The sequence below is a fragment of the Lissotriton helveticus genome, chromosome 4_1 (genome assembly GCF_964261635.1).
Source record: "Lissotriton helveticus chromosome 4_1, aLisHel1.1, whole genome shotgun sequence".
NCBI classification, from domain to species: Eukaryota; Metazoa; Chordata; class Amphibia; order Caudata; family Salamandridae; genus Lissotriton; species Lissotriton helveticus.
This window is the reverse complement of record NC_136063.1, coordinates 1,877,684,775-1,877,704,175: the sequence shown is the minus strand read 5'-3', so window position 1 is coordinate 1,877,704,175 and position 19,401 is coordinate 1,877,684,775. Positions and strand designations below refer to the sequence as shown.

The 19,401-nt window shown below is 39.1% G+C and overlaps 1 protein-coding gene across 4 annotated transcripts in view; it reads left to right on the top strand.

The window, feature by feature from the left end:
* IL13RA2 (interleukin 13 receptor subunit alpha 2) overlaps positions 1–19,401 on the top strand; it is a 774,005-nt gene that overhangs the window by 416,354 nt on the left and 338,250 nt on the right. For all 4 annotated transcript variants that reach the window (XM_078688528.1, XM_078688529.1, XM_078688531.1 and 1 more), the window contains 2 exons: positions 4–124; positions 7,403–7,587. In XM_078688528.1, coding sequence (XP_078544654.1) covers positions 4–124; positions 7,403–7,587 — 306 coding nt within the window. The remainder of the gene's footprint in view (positions 1–3; positions 125–7,402; positions 7,588–19,401) is intronic.

The following is a 19,401-nucleotide window of genomic DNA, read 5'->3' as shown; positions in this document are numbered from 1 at the left end:
TAGGTGCACAGGAGTCAGAAATTCAGCATTTTCACTGTACGTTTTACAATTGGGAGCATCTCATCTGCACATGGATATCAGTCTCAAACCCACCCTCTGGCACAAATTATTATTTGAGTTACTGGTATGTATGTTTTTGTATATTCTCTCAATTGACAGCCATGCTAATCACTTAAAAAAGAAAGAAAGATAGTGAGTTACATAAAACATGACACTTTGAAATAAATATGTGTGAGAAAGTAAATGTGTTAAAGAAATAAACCATAGAAAAAGGGAAAGATGATAGAGGGTTAGTTGATGGTAGAGGAAGAGGAATAAAAGGAACAGCAGAGAGAAAGAGAAAACAGAGAACAAGAGAGAGGTGGTAATAAAAACACCAAAATATGTATATAGTGGCAAGTGTCATATCAGAGGTGGAGAAATTCATAAATACGGCCAAAACCTTATATAAAGGTGCAATCAAAGATTTACCACTACTCACTCATACTCTGTAGCATATAGCAGAAAGATATGATGGTACCCTGTACTAATTATGAGTCCATACTCTATTGAATTGCATGGGTTCATTTATTTAGTAAGTCCTTCAATGTCTTTGTAATTTCAAATTTTCAAAAACTTGACATACATTTTATATCCAATTTGCATGTAGCACTTAGTTCATATTGCTCACAAAAATGAAGGCATCAAAACTAAAAATAAAAACAGTAATAAAATTGCCATTGAAAGAGCCACATTTTCCAAAAATACAGGATTTAAATCATATAAAACGTAGTCTTCATTTTCTCTAATAATAGAATGCGCGCTAAAAACAAAATTTTCCCAAAAGGATTCAGGAGCACAATTACATCAAGGTTGCCTGGCACAATTTTGGAGCAGAAAAGAACATGTACAGACCGAAAACTATGCAACCTGATGACGGAAACACTTTCAGTGAAAAAAACACAAAGCCAACCAGTCCGCAATTCCAGGAGTTTATGGTGGGCCTTGCTGCATTATGTTTGCTTGTGAGAAGCTCCCAAAGCGCAGATTTTTTTATTTAAAAAACAAAACACAACATCTATGTTCTATTATGTTACAAAGATTCTTCTAAAACGTACTATTAACAGACAGTCTCTTGCCACTACTGCAGACACTTAACCAAAAATGATTAAACTTTTGCATTCTGATACCTGGGTTAGAGTGGGGATGGGTAATGGCTCAACTGTAACTAAAATTATTCCAACATCGAATGGGCTTAAACAGGGCTGTGTGTTAGCTCCCCTACTTTTTAACTTATTTTTATCTGATCTCACTTCTGACCTTAATGATATCAACGCCCACCCACCAAGGCTGGCTCAAACTCCGATATCAAACCTGCTATATGCAGATGATGTTGTTCTAATGAGCTATACAAAGGTGGGGATGCAACGACTGATCGACGGCATATCCAAATACTCCAAGGTAAACGGTATGCACATTAACGATGCCAAGACTAAAATGATGGTAATCACCAAAAATGTTTGATTAAAGCATGCGCATACCTGGTTTTTGGAAGGTAAAAAACTGGAACAAATAAAGGATTACAAATACTTGGGAGTAACTTTCTGTGATAATGGAAAATTCGTTCATCAGAAAAATGAAATTACAAGGAAAGCGAATTCCATTACCGCCGCATTTAGATCTAACCAGAAATCCATTGGAGATTTGTCTTATCGCCCTCTATTAAAATCATTATCAGCTAAACTATTGCCTTACTTAACATATGGGAGTGAGGTGCTCAATGGGAGCGATGCAGAGATTATAAATATTTCGGTAGCAAAAACCTATCGTCATTTATTTTCACTCCCTAAGAATGCCTCACAATCACAAGTAAGGTTGGAATTTGATCTGAATGACCAATTTTGTGCAAGAAAAGGAAACATAATGAAGGTGTGTAACAGAATAAAAAATGATTATGACAACGAAATGTCCCGCCTTCTTTGGCAAGAAGTAAGCACCAACCGTTCCCTAACTATTTTCGCGTATTTAAACTCTGCAATCAAGGACTATGGTTTAGCTTCTATTTGGAACAACACGGTTAAACAGGAGAGCTTCAAGAAGACAGTAAACAAAATCACGGATTATCTCTCTTTGATAAAGGACAAAGATAATTTCACTAAAAGACACCACGCGTGGCCAATAGTAAATGGTTTTAAAAAAAAGAAGATCCAAACCTATTTGAAAACATCTTGGACCAAAAAAAATAAACAAATCTTTATGAATGCTAGGTTTGGTATCTTTCCAGGCTCATGTCATTTGGCACCATGAAAAGACCTGAAGAATTCGGGGCGTGTACGCTTTGTAAATCTGGTCAAGAAAATATCATACACCTAATGTGCCTTTGCCTGAATCTGGAAGTCGAAAGAAAAGCGGTACTTAAGAAATTATTTAATGAACGTGGTATAAGGACCTGTAGACAGGCTCTTATGGTAAGCTTAGATCCCGAAGACCTAACAATTAACTCAGCATTTGTGAAATTTCTTATATTAGCCAAGAAAAAGTTGGACGCTTGTGTTTGATTTTGTGTAACCACTCTCAAGTTGCTTAATGGAATAATTTTATAGGTCAGAGTACTTTTTATTGTTTTATGAGAAGTTTTGTATATAAGCAATGCATTAATATTTAAGTAGTGTATACATTTTTGTATTCATATTTTGTAAGATTTTAATTAATCAAACAAATAAATAAACCTGAAACATGAAACATACTGCAGACACTTAACCAAGCTTCAGAGGAAGACAAATCTGCATATTTCTGGAAAATGAGTTTTTAGGGCCTGTTGTACGTAGTACTGGTTGCAAAATACTGGTTGAGGTTTGAGACCACTATTTTTGCGACCAGTGTGTTATTTTGAAAACCGACCTATGTACTAATAGGCCAGTTTTCAAAATAGTGATTACTGGTGGGTCGCAATTCGACCAACTTCATGAATATTAATGAGGTAGGTCACAACTCACAACCCACAAGGACTCGCAGCCATCGCAAAGATGGTGGTCTCCTGTGGCCAACAGGCCACCTTATCTGTGACTGCTTTAAAAAAATATTTCTTTTTAGCTGCAGCTTATTTTCCATAAAGAAAAACAGCATGTGTTTGCAAAAACAAGATCACCAAATAAGGCATGGAACAAAGATGCATTTGCCAATTTCTGGTGTATGTCTCATTACCACCCACTTCCAAATGAGGTCCAAAGAACTAGATTTCCATAAGAAAGAGCTATCTTTTCTAGTTCTAAGTTTTACTTACAGGCGTACACCAACATGTGATAATACTACTCAATGATGGCAGATGAACATGAGTATCAAATACTGCTTAACAAATTATTGCACAGATTTTGTCCAGAAAGCCACTTTGGTAAGCAGGGACATCTTAAAGAATTTAGGGCTCCTGGCCCAAATGTATTTTGTTGGCCCCTGTTTGGAACCGCTTTGAATTTATGATTCATTTTCAGCTCTTTCATCCCTCTTTTGCCAGTGAAAGGCACACTGGTCCAAATTCTAAATGTATTTGTGTCTAATATTCAGGGATAGCGACGTGTGTTTTCAAATTGTACCACAGCAGCGGATCACTAATATTACTGGGAATAATCTCTGTGTCACCCTCCCATTCTCATTGTGAGGTCCTATTGTCATCTAAAACAAACTTTTATGGCTGTTGCATGAGATGAACACATTTCTCTTGAAAATGTCTGTAATAGACTCTCACACATCACCCACACTAAAAACACATTAAAGGAAGACAGTATTTAAAACAACTGTTTGAGAATTATTCAAGGTCACAAGGGCCCGACTCTCCAGAGAACACTTTGTCCACGCCTTCCTTAAAACGTCTCTGTTGTTAAGGGGAATAATGCAGGAAGTGTCCTTTTTTTTAATAGAAAAATTGCTTTTGTTGTCAGTGGTACGCTATTTTTCGCGGACTTGTATGGAACATATTTTCCACTAGCATGTCCTCTAAGTGCATGTGTGTAAGTACATTGCTGTCCTTTATGGATTGTCTGGAGTGCACACTCCTCAATGTGTATGTTGTAATACGTTCTAATGCGTTTAATCCCAGTAGATCTTAGACTGTTCGCAGAATGGGTTCCACTCCAGTCACAGCATAGAGTCTGCCTTTATTGCTGCCACTGACCATATTCACATGCTGGTGGATCAGGGTGAATCAGTGGTGTTGATTATGCTCGACCTATAAGCGGCATTCAACCACATCTCTGCCTGGTTCAGCGTACATTACCAAATGTTGCATGAGAGTGTAGTGTTTCTAAATCAAGTGGATTCGGCTGTATCGGCGGCAGCACATTACATTATTTGCTTTTAAGTGTAGATAATATTGAAGTGTGATAAACTTTGAAGTCTAACGCTCTCTCCTGTCTCCCTCCATCTGTCTCCCTCATCTGTCTCCATCCCTCTGTCTCCATCCCTCTGTCTCCATTCCTCTGTCGCCCTCCTCCCTCTGTCTCCCTCTGTCTCACTCACTCTGTATGTCTCCTTCTCTCTCTCTCTGTCTACCTCTCTCTGTCTCCCTCCCTCTCTCTTTCTCTCCCTCTGTCTCCCTCCCTCTCTCTCACTCTGTCTCCCTCTTGTCTGTCTCCCTCTTGTCTGTCTCCCTCTTGTCTGTCTCTCTCTATCTGTCTCACTCCCTTTGTCTCCCTCCCTCTGTCTCCATCCCTCTGTCGCCCTCCTCCCTCTGTCGCCCTCCTCCCTCTGTCGCCCTCCTCCCTCTGTCTGTCTACTACAATTGTAATGGGACCGCTTCAGAACTTCTCAGCATGGTGGCAATGTTTTTCAACTGAGTGTGAGCGCTTCTCCGCAGAGATGCTATCATTTTAAGTACCAGATTTTCTCAGCTTCACTGCTATTTAAAAAAAAGAAAGGTTCCCATAAAAACGTCTGAAATGTATGTTTCCATTAGTGCAGTACTCAGAGATGTTTGCTGTCCCATAACACAGATCATATTTGAATGGAGGATGGATGCCGCTTGTACACTCTAGAGCAGGTTGAAAGGCTAATGGTACAGGTGGTAACTCAGTGAGTTGATTACTCGCCTCTGGTGATTGATAGGTCACAAGTTTGAATATTGACAATACTGATTCATAGTTCCATCCTCCAGAAAGTCTGTGTATCGAGTATCATAAACTGGGCAATAGTACTATTTTGTTTTTTACAGCTGGCAGCATCAGAGCAAGCTTTTCTTTCACACTCAATGGGTACAGAAGAGACAGACTACAAATGTATGCTTGATGTAATAAATCATACAAATGTGATTCACCTGCCCTTATCTTGTGACTATCCAAGAATAATGCATGGGGGGCACGGAGATAAAGGGCATGAGATGGTGATTAAGGGAAATCCTCGCAGGCCACAGTGAAGTCACAGGGACACAAAAGCAGTTATGTCTGCCTGACAGCCGGTGTCTGAGAAGGCTCTCATGTCTGCAGCTCTGCTCTTTGCCTGTGACCCTGCTCGCCCACATACACACCACCCCCCCTTCCACTCTTTTACTTGTTAATGGGGCTTTGTTGTGAATCGCCCAGCCCCCATAGAGCAGAGTGTCTCGAAGTCCGCGCTGCTGCGGCAGACTCCGAAACACTCTTTCAAAGGAATGCCTTTTAATAAGCAGCAGTTATGTGCTAAGTGCCCTTAATACTGGTGGCATCCCGCAACACACCCACCATTTGCAGGTGACACAGTACTGTGTCGGGACTCACAGTTTGGAAAGCTCTGCTCTAGTACAGTACCACAATTATTTTAACGAATTGGGCACTTTGTCTCGGTAGTGTGCATATGGTTCCACCTATATACTGTAGCTTTACAAATAATGCTTGGGCAGCGTGTCTCTTTACCAAATACTATAAGAAGTATAACATTCAGTCGTAGTTACAAAGTACTGGTGAGTGGATCCTAAGAACAGTAAATTCTGAGCTTTTCAGACCTGGTTCCAATCGGTGGAGGGTCATTTAATGATGCACGGTTAAAATTGGTGTGTTCCATATTTCTTGGATAAGCTAGCTGAAATTGCGTTCATTGATATGGGGTGGGTTGCCATTTCTGATGGAGAGTCTTTGGCTGTGAGTTGGACCAGAGGCCCAGAGGTATGGGCAATTACTTACAGTAGCCGCGTTGCTGCCATGATGGAAATTGTCTAGGCCGAGAAAATGCCTTCCAGAATTGGCTCCAGGAAGGAGGAAAAAGCCAGAGGCAAAGAGAGAGTGAAAAACTCTTCCTTATATAGGTCCAGGAGAGGAATTACATCAGAGGAAGTTATGCCACCATGTTGGATTGGAAAGGCCCTTCTGGAAGGAATTAACAAGCACCATCTTGGAACTGGCAGTATTTTCTATCCCAGAAATCCTCTACAGAGGATTCTGGGATGAAGAAGAAGGTGAAACATGGAGATCCTAAAGCTGTCTCCTAACTTGTCCTCAAAGAGTGGGCTGCCTTCCAAGCGAGCACTGATGGCTTCCGGCATTGAGGTAAGTGTCTTTAGGGCCTACGGTAGCCTGCCGGTACCTCTGTGGTCCTTCCAGCTCTCTCTGGAGCTCGTGTTCTACCCGCAGTAGGAAGCCAGCAACGGGCAGGGTGCAACAAGTATGATCTCACTTTGTGTAAATATGGGCGTCTGATCACAAAGACTTTGGAGAAGTATGCTTCTGATCACATGTTCATGAGTTCTCACCACATATCTTAACTATACTTTAACAGTATAAAGCATCAAACAATGTTTTAACTAAAACAAGGCCCCCAAGAGAGCAAGAACTACAAAACAGATTCCCCCACCCAAAGGGGCCACAAAATCAGAAATTTACATCAGTTCTCATGTAGATGGCTGATCACAGCTGGAGACCAAAGAACATATTATAAAGCTCCAGCTGCTAAACATACACGCCAGACTATCTGCATAGTGCTCATAAAGACAGTGAAGGAAGAACACCAGAAATAATAAACATTGAGCCTTACGTTATTTTTAGATTTTTTAATATCCATTGTTGTAGTATGTGTGGCTGGTCATTTATCAGCTGTTACACTACTCATGTAAATCATCTGCAGTTTTGAAAACCCGTTTTTCAGATTGTTCACTCAGTTGTCTAATTCTTTACTCACTCATGTTTATTCAATACTAGTGCCATGGTGCCATTTGTGTCCCCGAAACACAACTTAGCACATAAATATAACAATTGCTAACTAGATCCAAAATGGCTAATGGACAACAACACTTTCCCAGATGGTGATGTATTATGATGCATGGAGCTGTTATTCAGTTAGTACAGGCGGAGGTGCTAAGTAAGGATTTGTGGCACCTAAATGTTTTGCAAACACCTTTATTTGCAACCTTTGATGAACTTTACAGTCCTTTCAATCAAAACTAATATAATTATTTTTTTCACAGGTACGAAGGTTTGCCAGAGGCAGTCACGTGTAAAGACTACTTTAAGTCTCATGACATAAACGTGGGATGTAGTTTTGAAAATCAGAAACTAACAGCGAACGCTAACATGTTTGTGTGTCTTACTGGATATCATGGATCAAAGTCACACAAGCCATCATACTTCAACATTGAACTTCAAAATATAGGTATGTAATAATCATAGACTCTCTAAGAAAATATCAGCATACGTTTTGATGGCCCTAGTTATGTGTGGCACGATTGCACCTGAAGCAATAACTATGTGTAGATGTCTGCTACCTGCAATTTTGAGTATTTCTGGAAAGGGAATTATTGGGTCAACAAAGTCCAGACCAGATAATTCTGGGCTTGGCAACACCAGACGTCTCTTTCATGATAGAGGGGCATAGTCTATCGGCAGGAACAAAGCCTGTCCCCTGCCGACCATTGCAGCAACACACGCCATAACAATGCTACCCTACACAGGCACAAGCTTACCCTAAACCCTGCCTCCCCAAACATCCTCAATTCCCACTTGCCGTTCTACTGACACTTAAAGTCTGCTGTGATCCAACGGCTCAGAATGGCAGAAAATATCAATGGTTTTCTCCCTGAAATCTGAAAGGGATCTGGTATCTTCAGGTCTGTGGGGTTCCCATTCTTGGGCTAAAACTTGTAATAGCTGTTTTTATGTTTTGCCTTCAGAGCGGTTTTGCCATGCTTGTGAAATCTACGGTATTAATTATATCTTAAAATAAACTTACACCCCGCCTTCACTTCTTATTGGTACTTGTGCTTGTCACTTTACTTTTCCTTGTTTCTATTGGTTGTAGGTGTTCTATTTTCTGTTATTCCGTGTGTGTTTCTCTTATTAGCTTTCCATTGGCAAATCACTGTGTTCATCCGCTTTGGTAGAACTTCTTTTAAGCATCTCAAGCAACAATCAGGAAAACAAAATAAAAAAACAAGAGGTACACCCTTGCCTTAAAGTTACAGTGCTGCCCAAATGTTGTGGTCTCAGCGCGCAGTGATGATCCCTGTGGAGACATTGTGAATCCAGTTCTGGCACTGCACTCACTCGTCCCCTCGGAGCAACGTGCACTCACCAGTCCCTGCAGGACCAAAATAGGCACTCTATCTAGAGATCCCTTTTGTTGCAGAGGATGGGGCTTGCAGAGAACCCACTGCTGCCATATCAGGTATTGTGCATGAAAAAATAGCGAGGTTTCCCCCTCGCAGCTGTGTGCCTAGCTTTTCTTGTTATTCTTCCAAGATCATTGTATGTACCCGACTTAGACCCATTTAGCAACACTGCACATGTTCTAACACTGTCCTCTTTCTGCACAATAACAATATTGCTATGTGTGACATATTCATATGTGTGACAATGTAGGATTCGTTTCTCTGAAACTGCTTTGCTTACACATCTGGCTTCGTGCAACATTATCTTGATCTCTCGTACACTGAGTATAAGGCTTTACGAACGATGTACAATGTGGTTTTATCTTTTCCACGGGGCGACAGGGCTAGCTGCATATCCATAACAACGCTAGTCGGCATATGCATCACAAGGCTGCTTTTTATTATAAATAAAAAAGCATTTAACGGGGTTAGCAGAGGAGACACTTCCGCTGACATTGAAAGGTCCTGCATGCTGAGGCTACGCTAAGCAACTTCTAACATCGCCATGAGGGGGTCAGCTCGCTTTCCCGCCTGATAATGGGGTTGGATCATCCCATGGGGTGAGTCTTTACCTACATAAACTTTGGACATACAAAGAGTAGGGATTGCATAGTACAAGTACTCCTGATTACTACCTTGTATTATATGCCCTCATATATACACTGTCTTAGCACCATGGTGGAACTATATCTGCTATTTACTCTTTTAGTGCTTGTAATCACTTTCATCTGCTTCTGTCTACTGATTATCGCAGGACATGTATTCTATGAAAGAATAACGTTGGTTCAATAAATATATTAAAAACTTCCCATTGTGTATTCTCTGTATATTTCTCTGAGAGCAAGAGTGCACGCGTGACTAGGAGAAAAGGTTCTAGATCTGTTACCATGATCTCTGCGGGGTCAGGGCTGTCATGTTCAGTGGTTGCCAGAAACCAATTCGCTCTCTGCTTACTTTAGAGTGGCTTATGGTGGCAATGTGAGTTAGCTGATCTTTAAGCCAACATATACTATGGGGGTGCATGGAATCAGTTAAAGTACCTCACCCAAAGTTTGTTTTCCACAAATGCGCAGATCCTACAGATTAAATAGAACTACACAATACCACACCGATGCTGTGGGATCTATATTTGTGGGAATGGCTGTAGTCTTTAATATGCCCTAGCATCCAAACTGACTCATTTTACCCCTATGATACCAGGTTTGACATTTACGTCTGCTTTTACTTACCTTCTCTTTCAAAATGCTTGTTTCTAAATAGTTTAAACCCATTTCCATTTTCATTCTTTTTTCCACGGTCATAGATATTCGGGTAGTTGTCATGCAGTCTCTCTGGCCACGTTTGTTTGCAGCAGTTTTTTGGGGTGTGGAGCAGATAAAACCAGGTTTGTTTACATTTCACATGCTGCCCATGTTGTCACAAACATTCTTGTGAGGTCACATGCAGGAGACTGCATCACAGATTCATATCTGTGGGGCAGTCTCCTGCATGTGACCTCACAAAAAAGAAAACAGGGTGTAAACAGAGCAGCTGACTTTTATGTTTATAGATCAAGATATCCGTCCCTGACTTACCTATTAATAATTCTGGGGGCGGGGGGGGGGGGGGTATGACCATTCATGTGCAATAATGGTGTTGTTGCTGTCATTGAGAAGCCAGCTAACCACCAGTACAAACCATGCCTCCACTCATGTGGTTTATTTAGAATGGTTACAAACCAGCACACATCATCTATGTTCTGCTTTAGGTGTTTACATCCTGCTTATATATACTTTTTGACTTACATCTAGTACAAAAAGGACGACACATAGGATTAAAAATGTGTTTAAAAGTCTCAATGTTCCAATCGACTGGCAACCCATGGTTGGATACTTAAACACATCGCACTAGTTGAAAGCATTTTGCAAAAGCGCTCTTCTTTTGCCTAGGGATAGCTTGACCATGTGATGTGCAATGACTATGGAACACTTGAAATTCGAGCAGGATATAATAAAGCTTTTCTTTTGTAATTCACAAGTTTTATTTTTTTACTTGTACATTAGCAATGTTGTATTACAGTAGATCCTTCAATTATGGTGTTGTGGCGACACCAGTTATTTGAAACAAAGAGTATTGTTGGCACAGTGTCTGGGAAATGCACAAGATCGCTTTTCTAGGGCAAAGAAATGAACTGGCAGTTGTTCAAGTTAAGATGAACTCTGATGTAAAGGGAACCTTGCTCGAAATCCGGTGCTCATCATATAAGTACTGTTTCGGTAGATGTTTCATATTATGCCTGGTTGCAATTTTACCATTGGATCGCTCCTCGGTCGGTTTTCTTTGTTGCCTCGTAAGTTGTTAAGGCAGCCTATACCTCAATTCTGGTCATAGCTAAAGAGCACTGCCCAAGCACAGTCTCCTTACACTTAATTTCTTCATCTGTGCTTGTACAGAACTTTTTTTGCAGTTGCTGCTTCTGCCCTTTTTTGGGTGTGTGCGTGTTTCGTGTGATTTCCGGGAAGCCATGTTTGGGAGCAGCTACAATATAATGAAGCTGATTCAGTTCACCTGTGCACACTTTTAATCCGTAAATGTAACACTTACAATGGGGGCCCTGTCTCCTGGACCGCGACCAAAGTGGTTTGGTGGCAGCAGGCAGCCTGCACTGCAGGGCACTCCAGCACTGAGCAGCCATAATTAATTTCACAACTTCGCAGGCCAGCACAAGTCAATGACTCGACACTCAAGTCGACTCCTTGACTATTGCCCACAGCTGAGCCGGTTTAGGGGGAGTGAGTTGTCGTGGCAGGCTGCCCTGTGATCACACTACTCGCTACAGGCAGTGAAGGTGATGTCTGGGTATGGCGTGGATGTTTTGATTGGTTGACTACTAAGCTTCCACTGTACGCTTTAAGAAAACAACTTTTTTTCAAGCGCTCAATGAGTGCTTTTATGTTAGTTCTCTCCCTTGTGTGATTCCCCCAATCTGTCTGCCCATTTGCTTCTCTCCCCCACTACCCGCACTTCATGTCCTGCACATTCCCAACCCACTCATGCAGCCCTCACCTATTACTGTTTTTCTTAAAGAACTTTCACACAATCCATCTCTGATCGGCAAATTAAAGGGTACAGAGCGGGAATATCGTCGTAAAAATATCGACTAACATTAATATCGTCACAGAAATATCGACAAGAAGAAATATCGATGACAAAAATATAGTTTGACAAGAATATCGACAGACAGGTAAGTAATATCGTTAACATTAATATATTTGTAATAAATATCGTTTACAAAAACATCGTTTACAAAAATATCGTTTTTTAAATAATAATAAGTAATTAAGTGTTTTAATGAGTATTGGTTGTCAAAGTAGTATTTTTTGTAGTATTTTATTAGTTAATACCGTATTTTATGTTGAATTTAGTGTTAATAGTTCCGTAGCGGGTTGTGGGTTTATAGGGGAGTAGGGTGGGAAGTAATTTAAATATAATAAAATAATTGATTAATGTGTTAATTGAATATAAATAGTGTAATAAATAATAGTTAATTAATTTCAATTAGTTAATTGATTAATAATTATGTAAATTAATTATGTTAATTGTTTAATTAATTTTAGGTGTGTGTAGTTGAATTTTTAAGTGAAAAAGTAGTGAATTAATTACATTTTAATTGAATAAATATTTAATTAATGATTAATTAAATAAAAATTAAGATTTGTTAATTTTTAAACATTGTAAATATAATAAAATAATTGATTAATGAATGTGTTAATTGAATATAAATAGTGTAATAAATAATAGTTAATTAATTTCAATTCGTTAATTGATTAATAATTATGTAAATTAGTTATGTTAATTGTTTAATTAATTTTAGGTGTGTGTAGTTGAATTTTTAAGTGAAAAAGTAGTGAATTAATTACATTTTAATTGAATAATTATTTAATTAATGATTAATTAAATAAAAATAAAGATTTTTTAATTTTTAAACATTGTAAATAGATTTAGTAATTTTAACCCCTACACTATCCAACGCTTTCCCTACTGTTGCACCCTCTGGAGTGGGAATAGTAATTTTGACCCCTACGCTATCCAACGCTTTCCCTACTGTTGCACCCTCTGGAGTGGGAATAGTAATTTAAACCCCTACGCTATCCAACGCTTTCCCTACTGTTGCACCCTCTGGAGGGTATACAACCTTTACAACGCAACTTTTACCACGACCTACCATTACCACGCATTTTTTACAACGCAGGATCCATTACAACGCATACCATTACCACGCATGTATTTACAACGCAGGTACTTTTACAACGCATACCATTACAACGTAAGTATTGGTAAGTATATTATTTTATAAAAAATATTATTTGGTTTTTTTTGTAAAGGGGTATTTTTTGGGTTCAGGCTCAGTTTTGGGTTTTTGGGTAAAGGGGTATTTTTAGGGTTCAGGGTCAGATTTCAGTTTTTGGGTAAAGGGGTATTTTTAGGGTTTAGGGTCAGTTTTCAGTTTTTGGGTAAAGGGGTATTTTTAGGGTTCAGGGTCAGTTTTCAGTTTTTGGGTAAAGGGGTATTTTTAGGGTTTAGGGTCAGTTTTCAGTTTTTGGGTAAAGGGGTATTTTTAGGGTTCAGGGTCAGTTTTCAGTTTTTGGGTAAAGGGGTATTTTTAGGGTTTAGGGTCAGTTTTCAGTTTTTGGGTAAAGGGGTATTTTTAGGGTTCAGGGTCAGTTTCAGTTTTTGGGTAAAGGGGTATTTTTAGGGTTCAGGGTCAGTTTTCAGTTTTTGGGTAAAGGGGTATTTTTAGGGTTCAGGGTCAGTTTTCAGTTTTTGGGTAAAGGGGTATTTTTAGGGTTCAGGGTCAGTTTTTAGTTTTTGGGTAAAGGGGTATTTTTAGGGTTCAGGGTCAGTTTAGGGTTTTTGGGTAAAAGGGGTATTTTTTGGGCTCAGGCTCAGTTTTGGATTTTTGGGAAAAGGGTACAGTGTAAAAATTAAATATAATTAAATTTAAATTACATTAAATTAAATTGATTAAATTAAATTAATTAAATTAAATTAAATTAAATTAAATTAATTAAATTAAATTACATTAAATTACATTATATTAATTTTAATTAAATTAAATATTAAAAAATATTATATACTTACCAATACTTACGTTGTAATTGTATGCGTTGTAAAGGTATATGCGTTGTAAATACATGCGTGGTAATGGTATGTGTTGTCATGGATCCTGCGTTGTAAAAAATGCGTGGTAATGGTAGGCGTGGTAAAAGTATGCGTTGTAACGTCATACATCCCCTCTGGAGTGGAAATAGTAATTTAAACCCCTACGCTATCCAACGCTTTCCCTACTGTTGCACCCTCTGGAGTGGGAATAGTAATTTAAACCCCTAAGCTATCCAACGCTTTCCCTACTGTTGCACCCTCTGGAGTGGGAATAGTAATTTTTACCCCTTCACTATCAAATGTTTTAATTAATAATATATTTTATATTTTAATTATATGTATGTATTATTGTTGTTATATAAAGTAATGTGTTAAATATATGTATATGTACACATTTATTAAGTTATAATGAAAAAGTGTATTTAATTTGTTTTCAATAGTCAAAAAATAAAAGTAATGTAATTTATTTTGTTAATAGTACTTATATTTATTTAATATTGAATGTAATTTTAATTAATTTAAAAATTCGATATTTTTTACAACGATATTTATTACAACGATATTTTTGAGTCAATATTTATGTACTTACCTGTTTAGGTATAGGGTGTCGATATTTTTGTAAACGATATTTTTCCAACGATATTTTTGTCAACGATATTTTTGTAATCGATATTTCAACACCCTACCAATTAAAGTGTCCTTTTGAGGTGCAAATGCATACACTTCTCCATAAAATTATGTGTCAGTGTTTTTTTAAGCCATGCTGCATAGCAGTGGATATGCTGTACAGCATTGCTAAAACAATAGCAAAGCCAGTAGGTCTTATGGGTGAGACCATTTTGGCTTTGCCAATCCTTCTTTTCAATTCTGATTGTTGCATTTGAATGTGAAGTAAAACTGTCCATCTTTCTGATGCCCTATTGACCCCCTTCAAGTTTCTAATGGTTGGATTATCAAACATGGAATAATCAATCTGAATCTTTTTTTTAAACTTATGAGTTTGTCCAAAAAATAGACGCCTGTCCACGCATCAAGAATAAAGTAGGCTTTCAAAAATTAGAACTTCAAGTTGTGAAGTGTACTTCCTATATTCCCAATAGGCTCTGCGCATTGGAATAATGTATCCTATAGATTAGATGTAGGACTGAGGTCGAATAGGTCTCTATCGAATATATTAAACTTAATAGTGAATGCCAGCTTGCTCAGAGGTCACTAGAAACTTTCTCGAATTCACACGAAGGGATTAGTTTCTGACAACCGCATAAACATGACAACTTTGTTTCCCAAAAATAAGAAACGTATCTCTAGAGTCGTGGAAACAATAGAGAAGTATTTCACTCAGTCACTCATGCATGCTTCGCTTCTACCCAGGTGCAGAGAAATAGAGAGATGGGTGTTTTCAATAAAAGGTTTTATTGAACAGTCTTCTTTCTCATGCAAGTAAAGTGAATTGCAACAATCGTAATGCAGACTGCAAAGTATAATGCGTACAACGAGAACAATATTATCAAATAATACTGTAAGAGCATTGTATGGTTTCTAAACCATATATTAATACATACATAAATAACAAGGGCTAAAAGTCCTCAACTAGTGCTTCTAAAATATGACTACCCAATGTACCTAACCTAAGCCTAGTATGCGGGAAGGAGCAAGTGTGGTGTAGCATAGGTTTAGTTTTTCTTTGCGAAGAATCTATCCAAGGTTTCTCTAGGTTCTTATCAACTCCATACCTTTCGTTTAGAATGAAGGAGGTCTGGTATCTCAGTCTCAGGACTCGATTTCCTAACACCCCGCAAGGGGAGCTTGGAAACATTGGAGCTGGATTCTCGCCGAGAGAAATGCAGCCTCTTGATCAGTGCGTCAGCTGGACGGTCGGCTTCCTTCGGCAATTGCTGTAGCGAGCTACTCCGGGCAAGTAGATAGTCGAACTGCTCCGAACCACCGTGTCTTGCTAGAGCAAGTGAAGGCATATTTATACCTTGAAGGTGTCTAGTTTGACGTAAAGTCGGGCATAATAACGTCAGGAAAGAACCCCGAGGGAATAGTAGTTATTTGTCAAGTACATGAGTTCTTGGACAAATCAATATTCAAGCAAGGGAAGGTCCCTGGCTGCTTAAGCCGATTTTCCAAGAAATATTTGTGACGTTTTGATACGGGGGAAGTAGCCATGCCTGTATTTGGTCTGCATGGGCTATGTCTAAATAGGGGAATGATTTCTATGCTTATATTAGCACAGTGTGAATTGTACCTATATAAGGGCATGAATCGGGGAAATTCACTTGGATGCTAAAACGCCATACAACACCCACTCCACTTTTTTATGTACTATATTACTTAGTTCTAAACACATACAACATATCTAAAATATGATGTGTAAAAACCCCACCCAAAATACATAAAAATGCATCCAAAATGGTTGTACACAAAAGAGCATTTGTGCTGTATGCATTTAAAGTAATGTTTCATTCAGAGCATATAGATGACATTTAAAAAAACACTTTCCAAATGAATCATGAAAATACATTTATGAAATGTCTCTTAAATACAGAATAAAAAATCGAGACCATTCCATGACAAAATATATCAATCGTTTGTTTGTGGACAAGGTCAAAAATTATCCCTTGGAAGTATTCAAAGAAATACTGTTCTCTTCGAATAGTTCTATCTTAAGCAGATACCTTTTGCCCAAAAAAAAAAAATCAATTTTTGGAAAAGAGTCAAATCATAAAAAAATGTAGTCCCAAAGTTAGAACTTTGTTTTTGAAAAGTGAAGTCCGAATTCAGAGTCACACAGAACGCTGTGTGCTAGCTTCAAAATTCAGTGTCATTGGTTGGAGCTAACATCAAATCTTCTAAGCTGGTAAAGAATGAATCTACTACTGTAGGTGAAAGTTGGACTACCTCGTTAAGCAGATCAATTACACATAGATGAGAAGCATCGCCGTCAGCGTCAGCCGCATTAGCAATGTTCAAAGTAGAAGGTACCTGTGTGCCTGTTGCTCCACGTATCTCACCGTCTGCAGTTTCCATCTGTGAGATCTCAACGAATGCCGTCATCAGGATTGACAGCCACTGGGGACAACACAGTGCATGAGCCGTTACTGGTTCAGGCAAAGTATCAACTTCTGTTGGCAGGACTGATGGGAGTGTCAGACAGATGTCTAGCACGCATTTTTCTCCACATAGCAGGCATCATAGAACAGGTAAATTGCAATCTTGCCAGATTGGTTGGAATGATAGAAACCACGTGGTATATAGATATCTATAACAAGCCCAGAATTTGTCGCATGCGCTCACAACACTTCATTGCCAGGAGGGTGTTCTCCAAGGTGATCTGGGTGTTGATGGTGACTTGACTTGCCATACCGGAGCAGAATGAATAAACATAGTATTCATGCTACGAGACCCAAAACGAGAGGCAGGCCGCCAAACACAGAGTGCATGAAGTTTGGAAATATGCCCATGACTGCTTCAAAGGGTGCTAACAGTCCCGAAAAATGTGTCTTAAATACATGTTCATTACCACTCGTATCAGACATGTTTAAGATACGACTTAACATTTCTGAGAAATGTATAGGGCAGTTTATCAATAAAAGGGCATGTATCTCTGCAGAAGTCCTTGCAACCTGCAGATCATACATCTCTTTGGTCGAGGTCAGTGGTACAGTTTTTTGTAAAAGGCTTTTAGTCTGCTTAAAGTATCAATTCGAATAGAAGAGATGTTCAGTGAAGGCCATAATGGCGATTCCCTGTCTGACTTAGTTTTAGGAAACAAATACTTGCATACTGCAAGTGACCCTGGCTGACACAGTAACGAGATAGGCAGTTCCTGGCAACATGCCGCAACAGCTGTGATCATTCAATGTAATGTAACTTCCATTAGAAAGCTACCTAAAAATTGGATCTATCACTGCAGCTGGAAAACTTTGCAGGTGGCAGGATTAGTTGTTCGAGGAACTATCGCAGGCCCCGTGTAAATGAATACCCTGACGTAAGAGTGAACCACTTAGTGTGTTTTCACAATTCGTACCACTAAGAAACACTTCTTTTCCCCCACTCCAACATTTGTGTCTACATGGTAAATCCCAGGATGTTTGGATGTATTCTTTACCCAACCTTTCACATACCGGCCGATGGTATATGTTTTAAACACTACTGAAAATGGAAAATCGTCACAGGCAGAGTGATTGTACCATGTATTACCCATTCTGTCGCTGGTTTCTCAGAAGCAGATAATGGTAATCTTTCCAGTTTTTCAATCCTCAGCACCGTATAGTCTGCGCCTCTTTGTGCCAAAGTGATTTGCTTATCTGTAAGGTTAAACTCGGAAAACAATGACGTGGTGTTTATTAGACGCCATGGCACATATCCAGAACGAAGGTTTTGCAACGTCCAGCACAAAATGCATTATACAGCGCAATTGTGACAGACCATGTTGTAACATGACCAAGTCCTATTCCATTATGGCAATGGCAGAGGATACTATGCTTTCCAAAGAATATATTCTGGATGACAGAGTCGTTAACCCATTGTCAACTACAGAGGGAGATTTCTCTAAATTAATACGATCAATTTCTCATATCCTTTCTGCAGTCTCTGCATGCGTTGTTTTCCATGCTTGATTATACATGGCATAGATACCGGCATATATAAAACGTTTATGACGTGGTTTCGCAGGTCCTTGTAAGAAGTCCCTTAAATCAACGCCATTTTTAAGTAAAGATAAGTGTTGTTTTATTTCCTTCAGTGTAGATTTTTGTAGCCACTCAAGGCACAGTTTTTCCACACTGTATGATGTTACTATCCCTGGATGTTGTCTGTGGACATATCTTGGATCTGGCCTGGTGAATGTGAACCCTTGAATCTTATTCAGGAATCTATCTTGACAGTTGTTTGTGTCTGTGGGCCAGATTAACCATTTTTTTCCAATCTGGATCTGTTCTGTTGTGAAGCAAAATAGTATGTACGTCGACCACCCCCTCTGAAGTGTTATTACTATCAGGTTTAGGCGTAGGTATGGATGGGTTGTTTAAATCTTCTTTCTTGGCTAACCCAAGACAAGATGTCTGTTGGACAGTGTCATTCAAAAACATTATTTGTTCTGGGATAATGCAGGCTCTAAATAAAGCTTCCAAGCCCTGCACCTGCCAGTCTGTTGTGCCCCAGACAGTTCTTGTCTCAATGGTGTCAAAACCTAATGTAGACAGGTGAGCATAAAAGGCCGAGAATACATTTACTTAGTATTAGTCAGCATACTTTTCATACCTGTCTTATTAACATTTTTTAGTTTTAAATATTTTTATTAACATGTGAGCACACCTACACATATGGCCCCTTACTTTCAGTATGCTATAGGCCAATAAGCACAGACAATAGAAGTCACTGAGCCATACCTTGAGACAAAACCAGCCCCAGGGCTGAACACATTGTAGGTGCAGACAAATTTTGCAAAAAACAAAAAGAAAACCCCGAAACCACCCAACTACCCCCCAAGTACCCCCCACATCCCACCCACCACCCCTGTTCCAGGTCCCCTACCCCCTCTCAACAAGCATAGCAGGCCACTAATATGGACCCTAACGGTCCACATTTAACAGGTGCAACAAACGCAAATAGCGAGGGCACGTGACCTCTCTGAACTCCGTAGCAAGCAGGGACAAGTAAGACTGCCAGAG